At 37.2% G+C, this 20,582-nt stretch overlaps 1 protein-coding gene across 1 annotated transcript in view; it reads right to left on the bottom strand.

Moving 5' to 3' along the window:
• The window catches only part of LOC128736447 (putative fatty acyl-CoA reductase CG5065), a 44,579-nt gene that overhangs the window by 2,002 nt on the left and 21,995 nt on the right, over positions 1-20,582 (bottom strand). Inside the window, exons 2-3 of the mRNA XM_053830932.1 lie at positions 12,281-12,399; positions 12,117-12,207 (exon numbers count right to left, since the gene is read on the bottom strand). Coding sequence (XP_053686907.1) covers positions 12,117-12,207; positions 12,281-12,399 — 210 coding nt within the window. The remainder of the gene's footprint in view (positions 1-12,116; positions 12,208-12,280; positions 12,400-20,582) is intronic.

The raw sequence follows: 20,582 nt of genomic DNA, 5'->3' as shown, positions 1-20,582 counted from the left end.
AACGAGTGACATTTTTCATAACCGGCGTAAACGTACAGTGAATTTAAAATTGTTTCAATTCTCCATCCATTTTCCATCTTAGTTCCTTTACCTCATCATCAATTTCAAATTCTATTCGGAAGGCTTGTCTGATTCAACTGTTCGATATACGATCGATTTGCCTGATTATTTCTAATTATCTGATAGTAGATTGAAAGCCCAGAGAGTTAACCTATGCCAAAGAGCCGGTTCACATGGGTGTTGGCAAGGGAAATGGTAACCGTAATTACGCACCCTGTATGCTGAACTGAGCTGAATAATTCAACTATGCGTTGGGGAAAAGTAATTATGTGTTTCATTTCACAACGCGGCTAGAATTCAAGCTAGCAAACTCGCTAGAGTGACCTACTTTAGTTTCGTACTTTAACCGGTATTACCAAATGACGGCAGTTGACGGAATGTATTGCAACAATGCACGTTTTATGCATGTCGTAAAGCAAATTGCACTGCAACTCAAAACCACCTTCCTTCGAACAAACACTAACCAATGTATAGTGATTCAGAAGAGAAATTTAGAGGTAAATTGAATTCAATTGTTGAAACTGCCATAAATTAGCGATGCACTTATTGAATGGAATAAAAGTCTTTGACTGTCCAAACAATTTACCAGCTAATCAACACGTGTATATTGGATTTTCATCAGATGAAAGTCATCTTTTGAAATTGAACTGGGCGGGTTATTGCTGGCCCAGCAAACACCAACTCGTATATCAATGTACGAAAATTATCGTTATTGACTTTTTTTAAATTCAGTATCGTAAATATAGCCTAAGGAAGTACACACAAGTTTATATTTTGTCGTATTTGACGATAGCAAGTGATTGACCTACGACTTCCAGTACAGAATTGCCCAGTTAGCACCAACTCGTAAATATATGTACGAAATCTATCGTAAATATCTCCTAACAAATTCGAAATCGTAACTAAAGCTGGATAACGTGGTATCAAGTTGATTTTTTGTCATATATAATGATAATGACTGGCATATATACGATTTTCAGTACAAAATCGTAGAGTAGTACGGTATTTTTTGGTATTTTTCTTCTCTCGAACTTCATTTTAAAAATATGTGCCTTGACACTGGAAAAGAGCTAAGGTTGGAAAACTCGTAAAAAGACAGGTTGCTATTAATGCCAAAGAGATTTGTCAATTCAAAAAAACTATTCAAAAAAATCCAATTGATTTGAAAGGTCATGCGAAATAGAACTGAGCATTGAAAATTCTCTAACTTATTTAGCTCTGCAGTACTAAGGTACTAGCTACAAATTGAAATCATTGGACGAGGCAGGTAGACACAGCGTTAAATACCTCGAAATAGTGGACCCGTCGTTCGCCAAGGGGCCTAACAGTTTAAAAAAAGTTGCATTTTGAGCAAACCTTGCGATCTATGTCATGTAATATTTCATAAATTTGTCATGAAACAACTAGCAAATGTCCCGGTTCTGTAAAGACGAAGAACATAGCTTTCAAATGGAGTAAAAAATTTTTGGCAGTCATCTTGGATTTGGTCGCAATATTGGATTTTTTCTCAGCTTCCCGATGGTGGTCTTGAAATTAAAATCGGTTGGGGGGATCATGGCGAAAATGGCGATTTTTTGATAAAATCCAACATGGCGGCCAAATCCAAGATGGCCGCCCATTTTTTTCACTTCGTTTATAAACCCTATCTCTCCTCTTTACAAAACCGTGTCGTTTGTAGTTTGTTTCATAGCAAATTTTGGAAATATCACAATAATTATATGAAAATTGTGAACCTTGCTACAAATAACTGGTCGTTTTATTCAGTTAATGCCATTGCACACCTAATTTTAGGAATGCTGCTTACTGTAGTATTTTTTCAGCTTTCCAGTGGAGGTCCTAAAAGGAAAATCGGTTGGGGGCTTATTGTGAAAACGGCGATTTTATGATAAAATCCAAATCCAAGATGGCCGTCAAAAGAATTTTTACTCCACTTGAAAGTCCTGTTCTTCTTCTTTACAGAACCGGGCCATTTGTTAGTTGTTTCATGGCAAATTTATGAAATATCACATGATATAGATCTCAAGGTTTGCTTGAAATTAAACTTTTTTTAAACTGTTAGGCCCCTTGGCGAACGAGGGGTCCACGATTTCGAGGTATTAAACGTGTAATTTTTATTTTTTAACCATTTTCAAACAATTAAACGCAAAAGTTCCAATACTTGAAGACCTCGTGTCAGAGGTTACTCAGAGGTACTTTGATTAAATAGGCAAACGAAATTTTATAGCGACTAACTGCGACTTTAATCAGTGGGATTGGTAACAGAGAAGAGACAGCAGATGGCGACGAAGAAGATGACGCTTTGGCAGTTTGTCTGTCTGATAGAGGGAAAACTCGAGAAGAAGCTGCGAAATGCAAAACACTTATTCTACCAGCAGAGAATGTAACTCAAACATCAGGATATTTATTTTATTTGTTTCTGTTAAAATTATCTGACGTCGTTAAGACCACAAACTCAACGATAAATGTAATACATATAACATGAAACAAATAAAAAATCATTAGATTATCCACAAGGTCGTTCTCTAAACATCAATGCTGTTATGTAGACATGTTATGTTATGTTGTCATTTTGCAGCATTCCGCTGCGGTAAAAATAGCAAATTCGTAGGCCTTAATGATTTCTCCAGTGCATACAAGTAAAGCTGGTACAAAATGATCGATGTCGCCGGACAAAATTCTCCGAACAAATACGGCTCCTGTTTCGAATCTTCTTCACTATTAAGCCGGCGATTTGCGTATTATGACTGCTTAAATAGTTTGCAAAAAGCATGCTGCAATCATCTGGAAGCAGGAGTGATACGTCGTTAATTGACAGCCTGAAGAGCAACGGTCCTAAATTGCTGCCCTGCGGAAAGCCGGAGAGATTCGAATACCACTTTCTTCGAATGATAAGTTTTTCAAGCATATATCCGCCATACTCCAAATGATCCGCAACAAAACCATTAATCTTTTATGGGGTTTTATCGTCGTAAATTAATTATTTATCATACTTGTTGATTATTTCACCGAAAATAATCAACAAATTTGATAAATAAAAGCCATAATCGTTTTGGTCCTATGTGAAACACTTTAAAAATACGGATGATGTGCCACAATCTGCACACTACAACGATCAGTCTACTGAAAATGCAACGGATATTGCTAATCTTTTCTCCATATTTTTTCCCGGAGTACTGAACATTGATGAATCGTCCTTAGTTGAACCTTATTTAAATGGGGTAATTTGCCAATTATTGCACACCACCCAATTATTGCAACCTTCTTGGTGTTTGCACAGTTTCTCGACAGTTTTTTATGTTGAATGTAATTTAACAACAACATCGGCTATACAATTTCATTATCCATTGAATGTTATGATTTTTTCCTGTAAATCCACGTGATTTTTAAGCGTAATAATAAATTTTTTCTGGACAAAATTATAAGGAAAGTTGATTTACAAAATAAGCTTTTACCAAACGTTAGATGCAAATAACGTGCTGCTCGAGCCACAAAACTGATAGATGCATTTAAACATGTTCTATGGGTTTCGTGGCATAGACAGAAACTTACTATATTCAATGAGTGAATAAAATTGGGTCTTTATAACTCAAATTGTCGATAATTTCGTTAGTTCAATAATTGGAACAACGTACGATACTCCTTCCAATTCTATTGCACATCTGTTTTTCTTGTCCTAACCCCTGTTTTTCTGCAACGCGCATTTGACAGTTAATTTTTTTGCGGTGTTCCTTTTTGTTTATCAACGCAACCGGTGGGAGCCGTGGTTTTCCGTTACGCAATTTTTTCCGTTTTTCACCGTTTATTGCGAGGTTTCCTGGTCCATAATGAATTCTAGGTAATCCTAAAGTATGTATATGTAAGTGGTTTTGTCCACAAGTACAACAACTTGACAATAATGCCAATGTAATAATGAGGAATAGTCAAAGCAAAAGTTGTGCAAAAATTGGGCGTGAAGTGCACAATAAGATTTGGTTATTTTGGTGTGCAATAATTGGATGCAGAGTTGCTATGCAAAAACAGTTTTTGTAAGAAATTTCACGCAGATGGCTATAGGAATCTATTTTATATTAGGGTAATTGATCTTGAATGGACCTATTTAGCGCTTTTTAACACCACCACTCGCACTCCTGCTCAATTTACTCGTCATTTATAAATAATATGTGGTGATGTTACTATTTGTTGGAAAGTGCCACCTTTTTTCTACATTATCAGTACTTTAAAAATGTATAATTGATGAAACTTTTATTAAATATATCGTTTTTTGCCAAAGCCTTTTTTGATCTTGAATGGACCCAACATGATCTTGAATTGGACCTATTTTTGATTTTGAAATGGACCTAAATTAGGATTGTCATAGTTTCTTCCATGTAAATGAACAAAATAATAACAAAGAATTTTTTTTAATAGTACAACTATACTATTGTTATTTATTAATAGGACACAAGATTGAACAGCTTTTACCTTTCTTATACTCTGTTAGAAAGGTATGAAAGTCGGTTGAAAAATTTGAAATCAGTCACAGTCACCGAGGGTCTTGTTTTTATGTCAGCCCAACAATTGAACAATGTTTCAGTGACTTGATATGCGTTGTGTATGTATCTGTGTGTGACATTTGTATATTGGGAATTTATTATTACCTGTTGTTCAGATATGGTTGAAACGATTTCCACGTCATAAAAAAATTATGTCGCCTATTAGTTTCAAAAATTTAAACCATTCATTAAAAATATGTAATATAACTTGTATTAAACGTAGTTTATCAAGTACAGTGGGGTTCGAGTTTTTATTTAGTGACTACATATTTCGAAAGGTCAGACTTTTACTGACGTAGGACTACGTCTTACTGCAAAGCATCTAAAGGTTTGCGACAGCCCCTGTCGAACATTTTGAATATAAAATCGTTGCTATCGTGAAAAATTAGTTAATTAGTGGTAATTATTCAATTTTTGACACATTTATATGCAATTTTTTCAGTTGAAAAATGGTCTAGATTTTGCCACGGTTTCAATTTTGGCGACAGGCGACACGCATTTGTTGTCAAATTCGAAATCATACTGTAAATGGTGCTTGAAAAAATCGGACTTGGTAATTCTACTAGGTTTAAAGGTATACTAGGTTTTAATTTTAAATGATAGTCGATGAAGAACTGTACCAGATAGAAAATAGGAAGTTTCAAAAATGAATATTTTAGATCTCAGGGTCACTAAATTTCGGTGGACAAGGAGGTATTAATTTTGTCACAAGTCAGAGGGGAGAGGTGCTTAAAGAAAACTTTACATCTCCCAAGAAAAAAATCAGAAGGGTTGTGTATAAGATACGACCACGGATGACGTAGTACAACGTTAGTCGGGTTGCATGATTTTGAATATTTTACTAAACTGATTTTTAATCTATCTGTCAATCGACCAAAAGGTGATGTGAAGTCAACCTGCTTGCTTATCGGCGGTATATAAGGCCTTTGCAAAATATTTTTTAAGTTTTTGTCACCCCCCCCCCCCTTTGAAAATTGGCGTGAAAAATCGGGGGGCTAAAAAAATTCGGAGGATATGAGTATAAAATCAATTGTCCGTGGGCTCTACAGCCTGAAAAACTCGAAAAATGAGTGTACTTAACACTTCTATCACGAAACAGAAATGGAAATTCGAATTCGGAGTTTCCGAAAATCGTCCAAAAAAAATTCTCTCGTTTTTGTCTTCTTTTCGTACATTTTTGCATGGAAAATAATAACGTATATATTAGAAGCAAGAACAGATTTGGTTTTCACGCTTAAACTTTAAATAAAAATGTTTCAAACCCATGTTTTTTGCTCGATTACAAAATTCACTTTGTCCCCCCCCCCCCCTTTAGAGGCCCAATACAGGAAGGACAAAAACTTTATAAAATATTTGTAATGGCCTAATTTTACTTTATTCTGAGCCTCATAATTATTTTAACTAAACTAGAAAATTATCAAATACAATATTATTTTTTTAGGCATATCCAGTTCGAAAATGGTCCAGATATTAATCCACATTTTATATTTTTTGCACCATATCATTATCCAGGCCTTTACCTAATTTCTAAATCTTCCATTGACGCACAGATGATTTTATTGCAAAACCGGGTAATTTTGTAGGGCGATTGGGCATCACAAAGTTTCACGAGGGTGAGGAAGTTGGCGTTCTTAACCATCAGAAGTGGCTGCTTCTTTTTACTCAGACGAGTCTGATTTTGTGACTACAGGATCCGGTTGAATTTTATTGGCCTTAGGGTTTTCGGTCAGCGCGCTAAAGGTGTTTTGAAGCTTTGGTATGTGCTTGATTAACGTGTTTAAACTATTTCTCATCTGAGTTTTGTCAAAACTTAAACTTACAGCAAAACTTTTTGCTGTATTTATATGAAAAATACAGGACGTTATTTGTCCATGAAAAAAATTTTGATTCCAACCATTTTTACGATGTTGCCTGTAGATAGTTAAGCAGGGATAACCACTTAAAATAGAGTTTGGAATATTAGCTTCGTAACTCAATTCGAAGTTCCAATATTAGAGTTTCCTAAACGACATGAAAGAACATTAAATTATCTCGTGTTTGATCCATCCTTTTTTAGAATTCGAACACATAACAAAATGGCGGATATTGAAAAATAAAAGTATGGTTTTTAAGCGAAAAAATTGACTTTAAACATTTCTAAAAAATTCAAAAATTACAATATCAAGAAAAGGATGGGTCAAACACTAGATAATTTTGTTGGCTTTCAAACAAAAAAAGAATCATAAGAATTGCTTGAGCCGTTCTTGAGATATTTATGGTACCGACTTTCAAAACCTGGTTTCGAGAAAAACGACGTTGAAGTTTTTACTCGTTGTTTAATCGCTCCAGACATGCGCGATACAAATAGCTGTAACTTTGTCAATATTTGGAATTCATGCAAACGACTTCAAACACATATGGTCAAAATCAAAATATGGTAATCTTTCGAAATAATCAATAAAAAAATTAAGTTTTAAAAAATTGAAAAGGTACTATGCCCCCTTAACAGAAAAGGCAGTTAGTATCCCTCTTATCTTTCGATCCATCTTATCTTTTAATCAATGATGGTTAAAATTTTTGTACAATACTGAGAATAAATTAAGTTTATATTGTTTTAAGCATAAAATGACATATGTTAGCTAATTAGGAAGACTTTTTAGTTTCAAAACTAGAGGCTACAATGTACAAACACTATGAAGCAACTACGAAAAAGGATGAGTGATAGTTAGTTTTATCAATATAATTAAGTTTTCATTTAGGCTATAAATCAAGCCTACTTTCAATATCCCGTGCTTATAGATTAATTATAAACGGAGATACCATAGTGACAACAAGCAGTTTTATGGAATATACAACGGCGTGTTCGTTAGTGGTAGGCAATGATAGCTACCGCCAGTGATGTCTCGGAGCGCAAAACTAGGTCCATTCTAAAATCAATACTAGGTCCATTCAAGATCAAAAAAGGGAGTTAACATTTTTAAGGAATTTGAAGATTTTACTGGTTTTACTGAACTTTTAAATACCTAAATTGAAATTACACATATTTTAGCATCATTCTAAGAGTATTGTTTTATTTTAAACCAGAAGGGTTCCGGGTAGTAACAGTTTGAAAATACTCTATGGTGACTGCCAAAACGCTGAAAAACAGCTACTTTTAAATAATCGGCAATAAAGTGGTTTTGGCTATAATTTTAATTTAATTTTAGTATATTTACGTTCAGAAATGATTAAAGATAAACATAAAAGCTAAATACAGTACAAAGACTTGATAATTATATCCTAAAATTCTTATTTAAAAATAGGTCCATTCAAGATCAGAATTCGACTAGGTCCATTTCAAAATCATTTACCCTAATCTATCGGCATAGTAAGTGGTTTTAATAAAAAAAAACTGCTTTCACTGTGCATAGCCTGCACATCGCCACGAACGATAACGGCGATTCTTCCCGAGGTCTGATTTTCCCACATTTGTCAATAAAGCTGGTCTTCAGCTGTTCGATCCCGCTGTGATGCATTCTACCCCTGTTTTGTATTTTGAAGTTTTTTGCAATATATGTAAAAAATATGCATAGTTAATGCCATTTTTGTGATGAATCATCGTGTATGACAGTATATCAATTAGATAGACTGTATTTATTATGAAATTTGCATACCGACTAGTGGTAAAAGCTTAAGGGGAAACCGAAAGTGGCTCAAAGATGGCTGGATAAATGGCTACCATTCGAAGCATATATTGTTTTGCGCCTTAAAAATGCATTTGTATTGGCAGAGCACGCTTTCGCCACGTAATCAGTGCTTCCAGTGCTGTTATAATTTCCTAAAACTTGTAGTTCAATTTATCGATCTGCTATGTGTCAATAAACGCTCAGCAAAACATAATTTCTAATGGAAAATAAATTTTACTGATCATATCGATCGTTACGTGTTCATAAAAGCGACCAATGTATAATTTGGAATTAGTTAATAGATATTTGGTTGCGCACATATTTCGTTGAACTAGCGATTTCCGAAAAAGCAGCAACACAGTATCAAACTTTCGTCACATCAATGAGCTTTTAAAGAGCTTTCAACTTTCGCCGCATCAATGAGCTTAGAGTGAAGTAAACAAACAAAACGCAAAAGCAGGAATCAAAAACGCAATCCGATGCAAGCGGATTAATTAAACATCCTAGTGATCCTCCGCATTATTCAGTTGCTGCTGTTAATTTTGATTGAATCGGAAGGTCTTGATAAAGAAAACAAACCCTTTTTCGGGATGTTTGTAGTCAGTGCGGTTGGCTGCGGATCAGCTGTTTATGTTTGCAAGCTCCGCTATTTGACATATATTACCAGTACTAATGTAATATTCAAATAAACGTTTAGGTTTTTAACGAACACATGAGATGTACAGTACAGTGTTTGTCGCACTAACACAATAACGTTAGCCACTTTCGATTCCGCCTTAAGAGAAAACCGTGATTTCTTACATGTGGAATGAGATCGCGGATAATCGCTTGATTTTATTGGATGTGGCTATGTTTGATGCTTTTACATTCTACACAATTATGAATTAGCGAGTTTTACACCAAAATAAAATGCGCATTCATAATTTTACCAAATAGTTTCCGCGTTTTTAAGCAATTAATAGCATGGGTCATTTTACCCCCCCGGTGCGTTCTGGACAGTCTTACCCTACTTCAATTATAGCGGCATTCCGCTGATCAACGCAGCCTACAAGGTGCTCTCCCAGGTCTTGTTATAGATTTCGTACGGCAGTACTATGCGTGTTTTGTGGCGGCCCGTGCCATTACGAATCAGATTTTCTCATGCCGACAAATTCTCCAGAAATGTCGAAAGGACAACGTCCTTCTTCTGATAGGTTTTCGCATAGAAAGAAATAAAAGCAATGTAAGCAGAGCGCTCGCTCTCTTTCGCTGCTATATGCTGCTAACGCATTCATGTGTTTCCGTGGAAAAAGTTTTTTCTTCAACGCAAGATTCAGAAGTTTCTGTATTGAAAAATTGCATGTACGTGTTTGAATTTTAACTTCCACTTCTGTTCTGTGGACATCGTCAAGCAGAGAAAATCCAATATACTGGTGAAAACGGGAAGACAGTAAGGCAAATGGACGAGGCTGTACAGTATATTTGATGGTAGAGTATAAACCAAAGAGCCGCAATTCAGATTTGGTCAATTGTCAACTTAGCACAATATGTTTTGTAACGCATATTGTACATGTTGGATACGGCTCAATTTTGCGCGACAATAAATTTACTCAGCGCAGCAACAGTACTCTCCCATGCATCTCAGTTTTATTTGTGTGTACCGCTAATCGCAATATAACGTTTGACATCTGAACCAATAAATAGTTGGTAAACATTGTTTCTATTTATCGCGTTCATGTTGCGAAATTTAATTTCTTCGAATTGAAATGTCGCAAACATATTCAGCTCCCGGCTCTCGGACGGTATCCAAATCACTTTTCCGGGCTCACGGAAGAATGGTAGTAAGATGCTATGGAGAGGTATAGAAAAAGTATGTTTTTCATCAAAAATAGGCACAAGTTGTAAAAATTAAGCATAACAGAGTAACTGTACCACAAATAAAATGTGAATGGTGGTTGTTTTTTAGGTAGGTAAACATAGATAAGTGAGAAATTTTGATTTTACTACCCCTAGGAAAGCGCCATCTGTTGAAAAGCAACGGTTCGTGTGGTGTCCTATTAATTTTAATACCTTAATAACATTCTTGATTGACTAAATTTTCATCGCAACACATTTTATGCATCATATCGTTAATTTTCCAGTGAAATTTAAAAAACGTTGATATAATATTGCCAAAACATTCTATTGAAAATTTCTTCCAAAATATTGCTGATTGCAAAATAAAATTTGCGCTCAAAAGTGCACAATCGCTGATAAAAGTGTTATTTTAGATTGAATAGTTTCTCAATCTTCAGTGCATTTTTTGCTGTACATATCCCAAGCAATGTGTCGAAGGCACTGAAACAATTCAAGCTTAGAATGCACTTTTATGAGCGATTGTGTACTTTTTAAAAGTATAGTTTTTCATTCAACCAGCAATATCTTCTTGTGTTTCTTTTCTTTCCCATTAAAGCAGTAAGTTTCCAGCAAGATGCAAGAGCATAAACGGTACAAGTGACAGCTTGAAACAGAAGATGCTAGTTTATTAGAGGGAAACAAATGTGAAAACAACACGATTGATACATGGACGATGATCGCATTGACATCCAGCGAATTTCGTCCAATTCACAGCTGGCAGGCAATACCAATACCATAGAGTGACGATACGCTTTGATTTACATTGAGACAATAATAGTTGGCCCCTAAAGTCTGCAGACTAGCGCAATCAAATTTCAAGTGAATAGATCATTTGGTTGGTTTCTTTTTCGTCACGCAGCAAACAAATAAAAAAAAGTCGGTGATGATTGAGCAAAATAAAAAATTGCAATATCATTTCGCGATCTGCCGGATACGTCAAAATTCGAAGTTTAGTTTACAATGCTTATGGGGATTTCCAGGTATGAAATTCAAACATATAATGTTAATTGAAAATGCTTTCATGTTAGAAATTTATTTTTGGCGACTTTATATCTTTTTTTGTTTCGAATAAAATGGCTAACAATTATATAAAACGTGATATGTTTTCCTTTCCCATATTGAATTAACCGTACTCTTTTAGTCTCATCTTTTTCCAGTATGCGGAAAAAGTAGTGTTGTTAAGTCATTAACTTAATTTAACGGTTTTACGTTTCATAAAACATTATACTTGGGAAGAATTTTTATATTTGAATATTATATGCAGCTGACAAAATCAATATTGTCGTTGACCGACGCTGTCAACTATAAATCCAAGTAAAATCGCGAAAATATATGTACATACATTAACTTCACAGAACGTCCCTCTGTCTGTACCAATCAATAATAATTTTCCTGGCGGTTTAGTAGACTCAACTTTTCGAATGACTGCCGCTCAATTAATTATGCGAAAAGTACGAACAACGACCTGGCTATGGCACTCATTTCATCCTGCACTACGCATGATCAGCTACGGATCGAACGGTGAGGTGTATATGCGTATACGATTGCTTCATTCATGGATCGCGATTCGCGGAGTTTGCTTTTTCAGCTCTTCACGCTCTTACGCAATTCAAGGTCATTCGTACGACGTGCGGCGGTGCGATTGTTCATCTCTGTTTGCGCTGCTGGTCTGGCTAGACGTCTGTCTGATTGCATCTCCTCCCAGTTGCCACCTCGCCGCGCCAACCGGTGGGTACTGAGGATTTCGTTATTTTGTATACGCTACTCGGGGAGTATTCGACCTTGTTCTGCTTTCGCGGGACAAGTTTGCTCGAGCTTGGGTCAGCAGTTCAGGACTTCGTGTTGAAGCCAATGCCAGGCCCAGGCCCTTTGCTTGCTTACATTGTAATTGTTCCAAGCATGCATGGTTTTTCAATGCGTGCTTTTTAGCACGTAGTCTTTACATGGTATTTAAAAATGTTTAAAGTTACACTGTATTTCTAAGAAATATGCTTTCCATACTCACCGGATTGGCGAACATTTCTTCTAAGCGTTGCTTTGGTAATTTACCCTTCTTTGGTCGGACTAGTAAATATATTTTGGCTACTTCGGTGCATCTGATAGATTGTAAAATATCAAGAAGTTTTATTAGTTATAATTTCACACTAGCGTTCAAACCAGTAGTAATACCTTAGCAGTTTTTCTATCATAACTTTTCCCATAAATCCAGTTCCACCGGTGATCATTACATGACGATCTCGAAACAGGGGCCCGATGCGGTCGCGTCCATCGTTATTCTCGACATCCATCTGAAATGTTTACAAAAAAAACAATTTAATTCATGTAAAGGTGAAAGAAACTTCGTCTAAAATATGAAAGATCTCATTCCAGGCGTTCTGTGTTCCCAATAGCGGACGAAAATATTTACATAATGCTTAGGTCTATAACTAAATTCCCGTGTTAAACGGCAAAAATACGAGAAAAGACATAATAAAATTGTCAGAATAATTATAAATTATTTTCGAGTGTCCAGTCGGTTTATGACGAAATTATTCAGCAGCATGACAATGCTACGAAATATTTTCTCTAGACGGAATTTAAAAATTTCCAAAGAAGATGACAAAAAATAGTAGGAAGCAATTGACCACACTTTAATTCTCGCCTGATTTTTGTGTAGGTCCTATTTGCAAATGGATGATTCTCTTCTAATTTACTCATTTACGCGTATCAGTGCAGCATAAAAGCATTTCATTGCAATTTTTCTTCTTTTCGAGCTTATGGCACCAGCATTTCATACGAAAAAGACGCGTTCAATGGCGTTTGCGTGATAAGCTTAAAAGCTTAGAAAACAATCTCTACGCGTTGATGCTGTTCAATTCCCGTCTTAACGTATACTGGTCTGTCTCCTGCCTTATTACCCAGGTACAATCTCGACCGCCAAGGTACCGTACTAAAGAAAGACGACACGAGTTATGCTTGTTCGGTTTCTTTTATACCGTTGCGTGGACGACAGCAAGCGATGTTTTCGTCTCCCGGTAGAACTCTACAAAAATTGCCAAGAACCGCTAGCAACGGCGCTCAACTAGATAATTGCAAGGATTTGGTAGGAGGTGAAACTACCTGTAGAGTGGATGGAAGATGTGGTTTGTCCCATTTATAAAACGGGCGAACGCTGTTGATGGACCATTCTCACGGACGGGCCCAATGGGGGCCGTGTTACTACAAATAAAATTTACGCACTCCGAGGAATCCTAAAGAAATGTTGGGCGTACAACTTGCCCTCGCATGATATTTTCGTAGATTTCAGGGCAGTATATGATACAGTCGAGCGCAAACTGCTTTGGCAGATAATGCACGAGAATAGTATTCCGGGTAAACTGACGCGGCTAATCAATGCTACCCTGGAGCGAGTGATGTGCTACGTGCGTATTTCGAGGGTACACCCTAGTACACGCAGTTATTTAACACCGCTGATGAAGGTATGATCGGGAGAGTGGGCATCGAAATGAAAGGAACGATCCTGCATGCTGTTCAACATCGCTCTTGAGGAGTGATCAGACGAGCAGGCATCGAAACGAGAGGTATAATTTTCTCTAATTCATGGGCTTTGCAGATGACTTTTATATCATAGCCCAGAACTTTGCAACGACGAAGGCAATCCACGCCAGACTGAAAGCGGAGTCTAGGAGGTTTCGGTTAAAAGTAAATGCGGCGATGGCCAAATGCATGAAAAGAAGAGGCTGAAAGGAAACAAACCCGTGCCTCCCACGGACGGTAACCGTTGACGGGGACGAACTAAAAGTGGAAGATCACGAGCTCATCTTCCATTTGGGATCGCTGGTGACCCCGGACAACATTAGTAAGGAGCGAAACACTACGATCAAGAAGCATACCCCACCGTACGAAGCTGATGATGTACAAAACTAATAAGGGTTTTGACCAGTAGATCTTTATGGACTTGAAGTCGTGATACTGCTCACGGAGAACATACACGCCTTGAGTATGTTCGAGCGGAAGGTACTACGGACAATATTTGGCGGAGACACAACAACATTGTTTACAAAAATACATCTACGCAGTGGGAACATAGGGTATGTTGCTACATCGTCGTAATTGCCTATTCCCGTCCTATCCAACACAAATTATTAAAAATATCAACATTTTTATGACACACAATGCAAAACTAGTTATTCTCTAATATTTTAGTTAGTTGTCTATCATACGCGATCAATCAAAGATTCGTAAACATTGTTGTGATTTTTAGTTCGGACGATGAAAAATTTTGATGGACGGATTTTAAAACGGTACAACGAATTTTAGAAATAAAGTCAGTTGCGTAATTTCAATAATATGCTTTAATAGTTGCTTTTCAATGATTTCAAAGTTCACGGATCGGAAGGTGAGTGCGTTTTAGTCGAATCAGCACAAGAACTTTTGGAGTATTCATTAAATCCATCCAGCAAATGATGAAAATTAGAATGACTTTACTTATTACGACGGGAATTAGAAAAAGACCCTATACACTGAATTATTTTCCTGTTTTCAAATTTCAGTGGGGAAAATTTCTGGAGAGGGCCTGCGGAATTCGAGCTACACCAATGTTCCTGGTGTTATTCAGAAAACACTTTTCAAAGATTATTTGTAAAATGTTTATGTTTTCTCACATGCATTTACGGTTTTAATTTATTTTTGAATTTCATTTATATTTTCCAACACTAACTATACTATTATTTATGTCTTAGCTTCTGTTGGGGATATGTAAACTGTCTTAAACAATTTTTATTACGCTAGCAAAGATGTATCCCTATGTAATAGCAAGGCCGGAACATTAGGTTAGGGACGGTTATTGGAGTAACACTAGCTAGGCTCGTAGCTCATTTCCTTTTATCAAACTAAGCTGCAGCTACTCACACACCAGTCAGGAATCCGCGGATTTAAATAAGTTATAATAGAAGCCAATTGTAACCGGTTTGGAACCCAACTTTTCCTAAAGCCTCATGATTCACCGGCGTTGCATAATGGGGCCAAAGTAAGGTAAAACAATTGTTCACAGATATTCCAATCGGATGATTCAAACAAAAATATTAAAAAAAATGGATAGACTTAGCGATTTTTCATGCGATTACCCTGCCATCTGGTGGTGAATCCACCTATGCATCGCCAGTCGTAGCAACCCTATTGTGTTAATAAAAACTACAAAGTTTTTTTTTGTCGGAAGATTTGACCACTGCTACCATTATTTTGATCTATTGTGGTAAGGTACTACAAGTTATACTACAAGGTATACAGCCCTAAGGGTTGTACGAAAGGGTGACGTAGGACTATATCAGATCATCAGATCAAGGACTAATGTAAACTGCAATTTCTGGCATATATATGTATATATAAGAATCTGTGAGTGCCATTGTTTAAGTGAATGTTTAAAAGAGAAGAGCGAAATATTCAGATTCAATTCTTCATTTAATGCAATGGTGGCTTTGAAAATACGTGGACGGGGGTTCATAAGTACAACGCCTTCAACATTTGAGACATAGAATTTTTTTTAAAAAATCACTTGAGTGCATCATAAAGGTAGAAATGGTATTGAATGGCCAATTTCTGTTTTATTTGTATGAGAATCCTTATCCTCCTACCACAGGGGTGAGGGGTTTCAAACCATCATAAAATAAATAAATTCAACAAAAATTCATGCCTCCAAAAACCCCCACAATGCCAAATTTGGTGCCATTTGCTTGATTAGTTCTCGAGTTATGAAGAAACTTGTATTTCATTTGTATGGGATCTCCCCTTCTTAAAGAAAGCAAAGGTTCTAATCCACCATAGAAAAACTGCCCCCTCCCCCCTGTTACAAGACAAATGGATCTCATTATACCATAGAAAAAAATCCTTCCTTCTAAAAACCCCACATGCCAAATTTGGTTCTATTTGCGTGATTAGTTCTTAAGTTATGAGAAAACTTGTATCTCATTTGTGTGGGAGCCCCCCCACTTAGGGTAAGTAGACCATAGTACACCATAGAACAACAGCTTATACTCCAAAACCCCCCACATGCCAATTTTGGTTCCTTTTGCTTGATTAGTTCTCAAGTTTTGAGGAAATTTGTGTTTCATTTGTACAGGAGCCCCCCCTCCTCTTACGACCCTCTTAAAATTGCTCTCTTACCACCCTATAAAATTGCTGGTCATTTTATCTATCCAACGACACATAAATTGTTCAGTTTCGTTCAGTAGTTTAGTAGTTATTAGCATTTGAAATCATTCATTCAAACGTTACACTTTTAGTTTCGTTTTCACAAAGTGCTACCCAGTCCCAGTATAGTAAACAAAGACGTAGTCCTACGTCAAAAATTAACTGTGTTATAAGTTGATTTTCAGCAGACATGGCGAAAACCGTCAGGCAACTACGTTCGATGTTTGTTCGTACTACGAGCTCCACCCAGAAGCGAAGATGTTGGACACTGTGAGTCACTTTTGAAGAAAGACGAGGGCGTCGAATAGAAGCCTGAAGAAGCCAATAGAATATTGAAGCCTAGCCGCCCGACGGTGCTGTGCGACCGTAAAGATAGCAGAAGCTGAAAAGAAAGGCCGAGAGCAAGGTGACCTCATCGTTCTGCGCCTCGGGCAGGGGGCTCGGAGCAACCGGCCAAACGCTGAAGAAGTAGAACCTGGCCAAAATGGACATTTTTTGCAGAAGCGTGACCGGTCATGTCTCTGAGCAGCTGACAATCACCCAGCAAGAGCCGATGAAGGTGGTGGTGAAAAACATCATACCGGCAGGCGAAGCACGATGGCGTGGTCATAATGGATGACGAGACATTCTTGACTCGATTCTGGACGGCAAGAACTGGCAGGAGACCGGATACCTACCGCCATAAAGGTAAGCAATGACGTCAAATATAATACAAATACTCTCACACCAAGTTCCCGAAGAAGGTTCTGCTGTGGTTGACGATCAGCGAGAATGGACTGTCCAGTCCAAGCCGCTGTATTTTCTTTTTTGGGTTTGCGGTGTGCGTGGTGATATATAGCGCGAAGTGTCTGCCGGAAGTTGCTGTCTTATTCAAGAAGCATCACGCGAAGGAGGATGTGATCTTTTGGCCGGACGTAGCTTCGGTACATTATGACAATAGGTTGCTGGAGGAGATGGATCAACTGAAGAGAAATGTTGTACTGACAACCGCCAACGCCCCCCTGCTGCGACCGCATTAAAAAATTTGACGTAGGACTACGTCTTACGGCAAGGTTTGGGTTAGGGTGTCATTCCAAAAAATCTAAAAATGTGGACGTCACGAAAAAATTATAGATTTTGAGCACTAATAGCTTAGCGGTTTCCAGATCGATTTTAAATATTTTTACGCCCATTGACCGGAAATTCTTCTACGCATCCACACCAATAATGATACCTAATGATTTAAAAGTACGTACTATTGAAAACTGAAAATACTGAAACATTGTCCAACTGGAAATCCTCGCTTCGTGATTGGTTTGAAAAGATTCCATCATAGTTTTAACGTGATTTTAGAAAAAAAAAACTTGCCGTAAGACGTAGTCCTACGTCAAAAAAAGTGACAAAATCTCCCCGTCTCAACAGGTCGAATATTCTTTTCGACGATCTAAACCTATATCAATTTGATATCTGTGCTTGAGAAGTAAGCCAAAACAAGTGAAGTGATAAAGGTTCCTCGCCTCAACAAGATCTCCTGACACCGCGAATAAAATTGGACCATTTTGATGTCCTTGCTCGGAAAGTATGCCAGAAAGAGTGACAAAACCCCCTCGTGCCAGCAAATTTCTTACGAATGCGATCAAACCTAGTCCAACTTGATGTCTGTGTTAGGGAAGTGCGCCAGAAAAATTACAAAAGGACCCAACAGATCGCAAATTCTTTACGGCGAGACGATTAAACCTAAACATATGTCTTGGAAAAGTACGCTACAGCTGTAGTGTTCGGTGATAAGGTATGTTGCTACATCGTCGTAATTGCCTATTCCCGTCCTATCCAACACAAATTATTAAAAATATCAGCATTTTTATGACACACAATACAAAACTAGTTATTCCCTAATATTATAGTTTGTTGTCTATCACATGCGATCAATCAAAGTTAGCTGAGATCTATTTAAATGCTTTTTATCATTAAAGAAGTCCTACCAGCCAAATTTCCTACGTTTTTTCGTGCGACGAAGAAGAAAATGTCAACTGATCGTTTTAATTTCCGTCATTCATAAATGAAAATAACTCACGCAAGGCATTGTTATTCTACAGCCAGGAAAATTTGCCTGACCTGCAGAAATTTTGTAGAATAGCATTTGTCATGCCGTCCTACACAAATACATGCGTGTAAGCTTCGTAAACATTGTTGTAATTTTTAATTCGGACGATGAAAAATTTTGATGGACGGATTTTAAAACGGTACGACGAATTTTAGAAATAAAGTTAGTTGCGTAATTTCAATAATATTCTTTAATAGTCGCTTTTCAGTGATTTCAAAGTTCACGGATCGGAAGGTAAGTGTGTTTTAGATAAATAAATTATCTCAAAGTATACAAATGTCCCCCGGACCTGGCAGTGGGTGTTCCGGAACCGACGCAGAAGTGGCCATTAGTCAACAAATTATCCCTAACATACCTTGGGTGCCAGTTTTGGCCATACCTTTCAAATGAGGTAAAGAAAACGAGATTCGGATTGAAAATAGATGAATGAGAGCAATTTCAAAACTTGGGTCGTTTTCGACCCCAATGCATAATATGTAACTTTTTTTGCTGTGGCTCTTCTAGATGTCGCTGAAAGCTGAAACTCCCCCACAATGCTAGTACTCGAATGTTAGGAAAAGTCAGAAAATTTCAAGTCTCTAGCTTGTTCCGTTACTGAGTATCAAGCTTTGTAAGTATGCCGTTGGGTCGAAAACGACCCCAATGCACTAGAAAGGTTAAATCCATCCAACAAATGATGAAAATTAGAATGGCTTTACCTATTACGACGGGAATTAGAAAAAAACCCTACTATGATTCTGTATGGATACGCATGTTTGCCGTTTCATTGGAAGTGTAGTGAAAAGATGTGCTGTTGATTAAATGGGATTGAAATGGTAAAATCCCTTGAACGTATACAATGTTACTACTTTAATAAATGTTACATTTAAAATATGTAGCATGTATATATGCTGCACATAGCATATATACATGAAGAATCGAATGATTACATGCATGGATACATGCTACTATCACTACAAACAGACTTACGTAGTCCTGCGTCACTTGTACAGTCGTGTCTTGTGCACAACCCCTCTGATTTTTCTTTCTTGTGAACAGAAGTTCTCTAGCGAACAAGTTTTTACTCAACGGTGCAAAGTCCGCTAAGTCAAAATCATTGGCGGAACTAGCGTTCATTTCTAGGGGGGGCTATAGCCCCCGGCATTTTTTTTACCGTTTTATTTCATTGGCATATTAAAATTACATGCACATTAATGCATAAAAGCTTACAACAGTGAGGCAATTAAAAATTACTCTTAAATTTTTATTATCTAAAGTTATCTAACTATCAGTTTTTCCTAAATTTAAAAATCACAATTGTTGTGAGTCGTAATTTTGTCAGCTGAATAGCTGATCATATGTATCAACGCATCGAGGTTGACTTCTGCGTTTCTGTTCAGTAAAATGAGATTGAGTGATAGCAGATCCTTGATGCCCTTAGATGTTTTCGGCAGCTACTAGGTAACTAGCAGGGTGCACGTCCCTAACTTCATTTAAAGGAGCTTACCGGGCATATAAAAACAAAGCAAAAAGCGCGAACACGTTCGAATTTCCTTACCTAAATTGCCTACAACACGTGCCAAGAATTGCATCTTTAAACCGAGATCTATTACTTGCCAACAATACGGCAATATATCTTGTGTCTGACAAGGTGACATCTTTCGTTAGTGCAAACCGTAAAAAACAAATAAATTTATGGTAAGGCCTTTTGCTTTAAAGTGAACTACGGGGTCAGCATTTTACGATCCTTTTACGATTATTTTACTATCGTCACCAAGGAAGGTTATGTCATCAGTTGAAAGGTGATCAAAAGAACGCATTGAATCGGAGAATCGATCTTTTATGCTAGTTCGATTTACCGTTGAGTTGCTGTAAGGCAAAAAATAACTGAGCTATCTGGAAGGGAATAGCATTACACTATTCCGTCAGTGGATTTTGTTTATTTGTGTGCTAAAACGACACCTTTCAACGTTAACGATCTGATGTAGCACTTTACTTAAATGATTAACCTCGAACGTCATCTTTTACTGCTGTTTGACTGGCGCGTCATAAGATTTTGCTGAACTAGACTTAGTTAAAGAACTTCGTATGTCAGATAAATTCAAATAAAACATTCAATGGTTCCGGGTGCGCTGGGGTAAAGGCCTAAACCGAATGCTGCGTCATCGCATCCATGGAAAAACTGTCAGAATAACTCTGACGGCCGCGTTGAAACAGCATTCTGGCCCTTAAAGGCGACAA

This window comes from Sabethes cyaneus, chromosome 2, assembly GCF_943734655.1.
Source record: "Sabethes cyaneus chromosome 2, idSabCyanKW18_F2, whole genome shotgun sequence".
Taxonomy (NCBI): Eukaryota; Metazoa; Arthropoda; class Insecta; order Diptera; family Culicidae; genus Sabethes; species Sabethes cyaneus.
The sequence above is the reverse complement of the archived record's forward strand: the minus strand, read 5'-3'. Positions and strand labels throughout refer to the sequence as shown.